Genomic DNA, 9,511 nt, shown 5'->3' on the forward strand with positions numbered 1-9,511 from the left:
AAGCCCTGGCTGGGATGGTTGAGTTGGGATTGGTCCGGCTTTGGGCCGGGGGCTAGACTTGACTCCTGAGGTCTCTTCCAGCCCTAATGATTCTATGATTTCAACATAGGTCAGTTTTGAGCACTGACTACTTTGGAAGATCTTCCCTTAATCATTTAAACCAGCAACAGGTCAGGGCTTTCCACTTCTCCCTGTGCAAGTCCTGCCTCTGCTATTTTGTTTTTTCTATGTACCTAGATGATCCTCCTCCAGAAAGCAGAAGTGGACAATAAAACGGTCATCACTGAATTCGTCCTCTTGGGATTTGGCAAGGTCCCTGAACTGCAAACCCTTCTTTTCCTGGTGTTTCTAGTGATCTATGTTGCAACCATGGTGGGGAACATCCTCATCATCATTCTAGTGGTGGCTGACCAGCACCTCCATACCCCCATGTACTTCTTCCTGGGCAACTTGTCCTGCGTGGAGACCTGTTACAGCTCCATCCTCCTGCCCCAGATGCTGACCAGTCTCCTGACTGGGGACAGGACCATTTCTATTAGCAGATGCATTGCACAGTTTTATTGGTTTGCTCTCTTGGCTTGTACAGAGTGTTACCTCTTAGCAGCCATGTCTTATGACCGGTATTTAGCGATATGTAAACCTCTGCGTTATTCAGTGCTTATGAATGGCAGGTCCTGCCTCTGGCTCGCAGCTGGCTCATGGCTCTGGGCATTTGTGGCTAGTACCACAACGGTATGTTTGATGTCACAATTAACTTTCTGTGGCCCAGGGGAAATCGACCATTTCTTCTGTGACCTGAACCCATTGATTAAACGTGCTTGTCATGGCACCGAGCTGATCACAAGGCTGAGTTTCATACTCACCTCCATAGGTGTCCCTTTCCCATTTCTATTAACTCTGGCATCCTATGTTTGCATCATCTCCACCATCCTGAGAATCCCTTCTGCCACCGGGAAGCAAAAGGCCTTTTCCACCTGCTCCTCTCACCTCACGGTGGTGACGCTTTTCTATGGGACCATAACCATTGTCTATATTTTACCGGACACTGACACTCTGAGAGACCTCAACAAAGTCTTCTCTGTCTTCTACACTGTCCTGACTCCTCTGGCCAATCCGCTCATCTACAGCCTGAGAAACAAAGAGGTCAGACAGGCCCTGCGAAAGATCACCTGTAAACTGATGGTGCTCAAAGGAATTTAGAAGGTGTGATTGACATAGGCACGAATCCATTGGGCTGATCTAGCTCATGCCCGTTGGAGTTTTTATGGGGAACATGAAGGACATACAAAGTTTTGCAATGGCTGGATTCCCCTCAAATACCAAAGCTTCTATTTTCTCCCACCCACTCCCTCCCCCGCACACAGACACTCACTGCAAACATAACTCTGATGTGTTCTGCACTTCCCACAGTGAAATTCAACATTCCAGTTGTGCATTTCATCTGCACTTCTCTTCTGAGTTGGGAAACCACATTTTGCATAGTCCTGGCATTGAATTCCTTTGGGTGGGTTTGGCTTGTTACATTTGTTCGCTCTCTCCTTCATGTCCTGGATTCTGAAACGCTCCTTCATTTTATAGCTGTATTTTTTGCAATATATGTTGTTTTTGAAAGGAGTGGAAGTTCTAGACTTAGCTATCGATCCACCAATAATCAATAAGTAAATGAGATAATTTTTTGTTGTTGAAACATCTCTTTATACTAACACATCATTGTGAAGTAAACATTTATAAGTACAGGCAGTCCCCAGGTTACGTACAAGATAGGGGCTGTAGGTTTGTTCTTAAGTTGAATTTGTATGTAAGTCGGAACTGGTAAATATTGTAGGGGAAACACTAGACAAACATTTCTCCAGAGCTCAGTTCTCTTCTCCCACACCTCACTTTCCTCAGTCCTTTATTCTCAAGCTGAGATGTCTGCTGAGAAAAGCTGTTCCACGTCTCCCTGGTCTGCTGGGGGGAAGCAGCTAGTGCGGGGTTGCCTCACCCCGTTTGTAAGTAGGGATCCGATGTAAGTCAGATCCATGTAACCCGGGGACTGCCTGTACATGTGGAGCAAATGCTATTCAATTCTCTATTTGAAAAAAAAAAGTTAGGATCTATTCTTCTGAAGCACATTGGGTAAAATTATCAAAATGGCTTAAAAGCACAACTCCCATTGACTTTCAGGGAAACCTAGATTTCCAAGGGCCTTGTTTGCTTTTTGAAAAGGCAGTGTAGACTCCCAGGTCGCTTAGAACCTTTGCAAATTCTACTCATTGTGTAGTGCCTTGTGCTTTAGATTCACTCAAAGTAATAAAAATATACAGGGCCTAATTCAATACATGACAGTAGAAGGAGCCACTAAGCAACAACGTCCATGGCTTAACTGGGTTCAACATCTTAGGATGAGGGTAGGGTACCAAAAAGTGATTGTTTGTGGTTCCTGAAAGTGACTAAATGTTAACAGCTCAAAGCAATATCTTTGGATTGCTATTGGTCAATAGGTGAACCACCTCGTTATGCAGCGCGGGTGAAAGGCTGTTGCTTACGTGCCTTTCTGCCTCCTACCATTGTAACATCTTTGCTGTAACAAATACCTTTCTGTGGCCACCAATGAAACAAATTCATAAAACAGAGATATTTTATTTCGGTGTGCTTCTGTTTTGAAATTCAGTGCTATGGATGGAATGTCATATGAGGCATCGGGGGAAAGGCTATGAACTGCTGAGAAATGTTTCTGTATAAATATGTACAACTGTAGTGCCTGTGAAGTTATGAGATTGTGTTGTACGGTTGTTACTAAAATATGGTGGAATTTGAGGAATCACTCCCCACAGACAACAGCAATGACCGTGTGTATGTATGTCTGTGTCTGTGTGTTGAACAACCCTTAATAGCCATTGTCTGGCAAGGGAGCCACAATTAAATGACTCACCAACACAAGGCTACAACAGGGGAATTGCTCAACTTTTCCTGAGTACTCAGTTATGCCCACCCAACATGCCTGGACTGGTGATCCCCTAGCACATAGATTAAGGGTATGAAACAAAACACAGAGGCCTCACGCTTGGCCTTTCTCCTGCTCCCACACTGAGAAGAAGACTGAAGACTCCAACAGAGGAGACTGGCCAAGATTTAATGGAGAAACCTGTACACCAAAGCAGAGCTGGCCCTACCATGAGGCGAACAGAGGCGGCCACCTCAGGTGCCAGATTGTGGGGGGCGCCACTATGACCCAGAGTGTAGAAAATTGTGTTTGCTGCTGGTGCATACATATTCTCTCTGCTCTAGATGCACAGAGATGGTGGAGTGCTGTGCTGGAGGAAGGAGGGCACAAGAGACCTTTCAAAGTTTTGGCCCAAGTGAGGGAGTTTGGGGGCGTTATTTGATCTCCCTGTCTCAGGTGCCAAAATGTTGTGGGCAGGCCCCGCACCAAAGACTGCCGTATACTAGTGGGGTGATAAAATGGCTTAATCTACTTTTTGCCCAGTCTAATAAGGTTGAGAGTTTATTAATGGAAAGGTTAAATGCCTTACTAAAGTCTAGGGCTACATCTACACTGCCCAGTCTTGCGCAAGAACATATGCAAATGAGACATGCTGAAGAATACCGCCACTCCTCATTTGCATACTTAATGAGCCACCATTTTGCGCAAGGAGGAGCAAAACCCCCCTCTTGTGCAAGAGCCGTTCTGCCACTTATTTTCAGGCAGAAGAGCTCTTGTGCAAGAGGGGGGTTTTGCACAAGAAGGAGCAGTGTAGACTGCTCCTTCTTGCGCAAAAGCCACTTGCACAAAATGGTGGCTCATTAAGTATGCAAATGAGGTGTGGCGATATTCTTCGCCATGCCTCATTTGCATATGTTCTTGCACAAGACTGGACAGTGTAAACATAGCCTAAGTGTACCACATCTACCACTTTCTCCTTATCCACAAGGCTTGCCAACCTATCAAAGAAAGCTATCAGCTTGGTTTGACATGATTTGTTCTTTACAAATCCATGCTGACTTTTATTTATAACCTTATTATCTTCCTCTAATTGCAAATGCTGTCATCCAGCAAGCCGCTAAACAAGACTTGGAGGAAACGAGAGTCCACCACATCTCTGGGGGACCTATGGGTAAGGCCGCTGGTCCTTGAAAGATCAACTAATGGGAATGGAGGCAGAAGTGGTGTGAAGACTGGGGTTTAGGGTGGCCTGTGTTTGAATTAGCTCATATCTGTCTTAATCCACCTTTACAGCCATTATTCTTTTGTTTTCCGTGTCCTGTGTCTTCCCATTTTTTGAATGGCACCTTCCAATCCAGCTAAAGGATTTTTGTACCATTTCCTAGGCAATTTCTTCCCAGGAGCATATCAAAGGCTGGGATATTCAACAGTGCCCAAAATACTTAGGTTCCTGATTCCACTGAAATTCAATTCACCCTCCTTAGTGGTTGCGGCACTAGCCTACAACTTGGGAAACCTAGCTTCAAATCCCTGCTCCACAGTGCCCTAGGTATTGGGGAGAGTGGTGCCCGGCTCTCACAATGTTGTGTGCAATCAAAAAATCAAGCAGCACAGCGATTCTGTGAACAATTTTCAATTTTTTCCGTTTTTGTCCCTTGGCTTTTGACTTTGGGTGAAAATTTGTTCCAACACCCACTAGAAAGAAATTCTGTTTTTCAGGCAGCTTTAAGCCACACTTTTGTTCACTACATAATCTGGAAAATATACCATCAGTGGTACAGAGGCCAACCAGAAGGGAAGACATGGTCTGGTGACCGAAAGCCAAGGAAAACTGGCTTCTAGTCCTGGTTTTGGTACAGATTTTGGGAAGCAATGTTTGGACATTCACTTCCATCAGAACTTTCATGGGAGACTACCTGCCACCCTGGGCCCTAGCTATCAGGCAGTTCTGTAGTGAATTGGTCTTGCTCTTGTTCTTAGTGGAAAACACTCAGTAAGCCTCAGTTTTATCCTAAGGTAAAAACAGGCTGGAAAATACGTTCCCCATTTAATGTTAGTGAGGAGTCATTTTGTACCACACATTTCTCTTCAGAGCTGTTTGGAGATCCCTGTTCCTCAGGCTGTAGATAAAAGGGTTCAACATGGCAGGCAAAAGAGTGTAGAACATGGAGAGAAGTTTTCCATTTTCTGGGAATTCACTAGGCTGGGGCCGTAAATAAAGGAGGATTCCGGAACCGTAGAATAAAGCCACAACGATGAGGTGGGAGGAGCATGTGGAGAAGGATTTCCTTTTGCCCTCATCAGATGGCAAGATGAGGATGGTAGCAATGATCCGGATGTAGGAGAACAGGATCAGGGCAAAGGGCACCAATCCAAAGAATATGACTATGGTGTAAGTCAAAGTTTCATTTATGGAGGTGTCGGCACAGGCCAGCAACAGCAGAGGGGCCGGATCACAGAAGAAATGGTTAATTTCTTTGGAGCTACAGAAGGGTAAGGAGAATACCAAGCTAGTCTGCACCACCTGAGCCGGAATGCCAATAGTCCAGGAAGTGACTGCCAGCAGGACACAAACCTTCTTGTTCATAATCATGGGATAATACAAGGGGTTGCATATTGCCACGTAGCGGTCGTACGCCATGGTGGCCAGAAAAGAAGACTCTGTGCTGCCGAAACAAAGGAAGAAGCACATTTGCACGGCACAGCCAACCAAGGTGATGTGTTTGTCCCCTGAGATGAGGCTCACCATCATTTTGGGGACAGTGACCGAGATGTAACCCATCTCTAAGGCAGATAAATTAGACAGGAAAAAGTACATGGAGGTGTGAAGGGTGGGATCCATCAGCGTTACAAGAATAATGAGGAGGTTTCCCAACACAGTGACCAGATAAATGGCTAACAGTGCCACAAAGAGTAAAATCTGCTGCTCTGGAGAGGCAGAAAATCCCAGGAGAAGAAACTCAGTCACCACTGTTTGATTCAGGTTCATTGTTTCTTCATAAGGATTCATCTAGAAGACAAACAGAGGCAGGTATTACACGGTGTGGTCTCCATCCCCAGCTATTTTGTCAACCAAGTTGGATGTCTTTCTTCAAAGGGTGGTAGCTCTAGGGTAGCCTGCTGGTGAAATTACCTTGGAAGCAGGGTTACGTTCCCTTTCATAGAGAATGTAAACAATGGTGGTTTTCATGAGGAGTGAAATCTAATGTTGAAATATTGAAGTCTTTCATGAAAGAAAATGTCTTCTGTCTCTTAAGTCAACTCATAATTGGAGCTGGCCAAAGTATTTATTTTGAATCACCATTGTTACGAATGATTCTGAATGAACAGGAAATCAAGGACTATCAAATTCCACTAGTCTGGTCAATACTGTCTTAGACGCCAACGAAAGCTCTGATTTCAAAAGAGAGATACAGTAACTCTTTCTCTCAGACTGGGACTTTCAAACAAACCTAAGGGATTTTTGTTCCTAAATGTCAATGAGATGTGTATATCTCATTCTTTTATGCTGCGGGAAATTCCTGTTCTGCTGCTGATTTCAAGAAGACATTCAAGACTTAACATGTATAAGGTTGTCTACCTGTGCAATCAAGATTACATGATGAACAAATCTCATTGACTAACATCATGATTTTGTTGAGTCTAACACAGGAAAACAGTAAATATTTCACACTAAATGTACTTCCACTCCATTCCTCAGGTATTGATCTTATAATCAGATTCATCTGGAATAACCTGAACGTTCATGTGGGGATAACTTAAGTCAGTAGGCAGCAGATTTAAAACAAACAAGCGGAAGTATTTCTTCATGCAACGTACAGTCAAAACAGGGAACTCTTTACCAGAAGATGTTGTGAAGGACCCAGCTATAACAGGATACAAAAACAGGAACTAGATAAATCGAGGGGATCATCAATGGCTATTAGTCAGTATAGGTGGGCAGGGAAGGGGTACCTAGTCTCTCTTTGCAAGAAGTTGGGAATAGGTGTCACGGAATGGATTACTGGATGATTGTTTTTTTCTGTTCATTCCCTCTGGGGCATCTGGCATTGGCCACTGTGGGCAGTCCATTCAGGCTGGATGGGCCTTTGGTCTTATGTTCTTATGTTCAATGTTTTCTCCCTTTCCCCTACATTTCAGGGGTCTTGTGAAGTTCGATTAAAAGTTCTTTGGAGCATGTGGACTTCCTTTTATTCTGGTTATCAAGTTCCTAGCTCTACAGAGTTCATTCTCAGTTGGCCTACAGGTAGTAGTGTAACAAACATGATCACTGCTGTTAACAATAATGTTACTCTGCATGGACACAAGAGAGTTCATGCATTCTCTATCTTAAGTCTCTCTCCCTTTTTAAATATTTCTTAACATTATTTGCTTTTATTTTGACTGCTGCTGCACACTGAGTGGATGTTTTCAGAGACTTATCCATAATGACTCCTCTCTTGCATGTTAATAGTGAATATAGTCCTCATCAGTTTGTATGTATAGTTGGGATTATGTTTTCTAATATGCATTACTTTGTGTTTATCAACATTAAAATTCATGTAACATTTTGTTGACCTTTCACCTAGATTTGGGAGATACTTTTGAAGCTCTTTCAAGTCCCTTTTGGACTTAACTATCTTGAAGCGCTTTGTATCATCTGCAAATTTTGCCACCTCACTGTTTACACCTCTCTCCAGATCATTTATGAATATGCTGAATCGGATTGGTCCCAGGACAGACCCATGCGGGATATCACTAGTTACCTCTCTCCATTCTGAAAACTGACCATTTATTCCTACCCTTTGTTTCCTGTCTTTTAATCAGTTATCAATCTAAGAAAGGACCTTCCCTTTTATCCCATGGTAGCTTACTTTACTTAAGAGCCTTTGGTGATCAATTCATAATGACTATCACAGTTCAGGGCTAGCTGCAGTTGTGATCTTTCTTAGCATCTCTCGGAAACCAATCTGCTACAGTGATGGGCCATTTGCCTTCACCTCTCTGGAGTGATACTACTGCTTCCAGATTTGCATCAACTTCAAAGTTTTCCCATTTGAATCTCTCCCCCCATCCCTATACCAAGCTGAAGGCTATCAGCTAATGACAGGCAAATGTCAAAGGTATTGACACCTGAATTGTCCTGATAAGCACTGGTGAAAGGTGTAATCTGAAAATTACACCTTTCTACCTGCCCTACTTGCTGTCCACTTGTGTGAGAGTTAACCTCTTTGAAGAGTATAGCACCCAACACCAATGCAAGCAAACAAATAGATGAATGAAAATTATTCATAAAATAACACAGACATTGTCCTCACAATGATAATAATATTATTTACCACTATAAATTTTGGCAAATATCAACAATGGAAAATTTTACCTTTATATATGAAAAGCAATGAAAAAAATTGAATTAGATTATAGATGAACAATTATAGCAACCAAACACGTTTATTTAATTTAATGATTAATGAGTAGCTAGATAACTAGATAGTCATTACATCTTAGAGAGTTTTCTTTTTTGTGTTTTTTCTCTTAATTTTTTGTATTGATAATAACCAAATATTATCATTTTCATCCTTTGACTGTAAATATCCAAAACATGGCAGCTTATATTAGGGATATTGAAATATTTTTGGCTCCTGCTATATTTTAACACTATTTCCTAATACAGTATATTTAGCTCCATATGCCTCCTTTTTACCTTTCCCATGTTGTTGATGGTTATATATATCATGCCCACCACAATTTCTGGAACGTACACTGGAGAGCAGACCATTGTTGACCAGAACTTGTTCAACATTTTCCACCATAACAACTTCCCATCACAAATGATTACAGCCAGTCCCCTAATTACGAATGCATCAATTTACGACTGTTCGTAGTTATGACCAACTCCTATAAAGTGCATTACAAGCCAGTCCCCGAGTTACGAACGTGATCCGTGCTTATGAACAGCGCGGCCACATTTAAATAAATGGGGTCTGACTTACGAACAAATTGAGTTACGAACAAGTGTTTGATACGTAACTCGTTCGTAAGTCGGGGACTGACTGTATTCAATTAAATTAAAATATGAGACTTACCAAGATTGTTGTATTCTTGACTGAAGCGGGTCAGCAAATGAAATAAATTGGCAGCAGGTTTAAAACAAACCAAAATGAAGTATTTTGTCAAACAGCTCACAGCCAACCTGTGGAACTCCTTGCCAGAGGAGGTTGTGAAGACCAGGACTTAAACAGGATTCAAAAATGAACTAGACAAATTAATGGAGGTTAGGTCCATCAATACTTATTAGCCAGAATGGGCAGGAATGGTGTCCCTAGCCTCTGTTTGTCAGAAGCCAGGAATGGGCGACAGAGGGATCACTGTATGATTCCCTTTTCTGTTCATTCCCTTCGGGGCACCTGGCACTGGCCACTATCGGAAGACAGGATGCTGGATTGATGGACCTGTGGTCTGACCCAGTGTGCCTGTTTTAAAGTTACGATGATAAAAGTCAAATTAAAGGGTTTCACATTTTAAAAATGAAACATATTGACCCGATTGAAATAAAATGTTTTCGGTAAAGTTGTGTCAATAGTTCTAACAAGAGGGGATTTTTGA

General features: G+C 42.6%; 2 protein-coding genes across 2 annotated transcripts; one reads left to right on the forward strand and one right to left on the reverse strand.

Annotated features, from left to right (window-relative positions):
• Positions 1 to 237: 237 nt before the first annotated feature.
• On the forward strand, positions 238 to 1,200 carry LOC102454691 (olfactory receptor OR9H1-like). The gene has a single exon (XM_006115835.2). It carries the CDS (start codon positions 238 to 240, stop codon positions 1,198 to 1,200), a length of 963 nt encoding a protein of 320 aa, XP_006115897.2.
• A 3,779-nt stretch (positions 1,201 to 4,979) lies between these two features.
• LOC102454439 (olfactory receptor 10A4-like) lies at positions 4,980 to 6,136 on the reverse strand. The gene has a single exon (XM_006115834.3). The coding sequence runs from the start codon at positions 5,934 to 5,936 to the stop codon at positions 4,980 to 4,982; it is 957 nt and encodes a 318-aa protein (XP_006115896.3). The 5' UTR covers positions 5,937 to 6,136.
• Positions 6,137 to 9,511: the final 3,375 nt, after the last annotated feature.

The sequence above is a fragment of the Pelodiscus sinensis genome, chromosome 30 (genome assembly GCF_049634645.1).
Source record: "Pelodiscus sinensis isolate JC-2024 chromosome 30, ASM4963464v1, whole genome shotgun sequence".
Taxonomy (NCBI): domain Eukaryota; kingdom Metazoa; phylum Chordata; order Testudines; family Trionychidae; genus Pelodiscus; species Pelodiscus sinensis.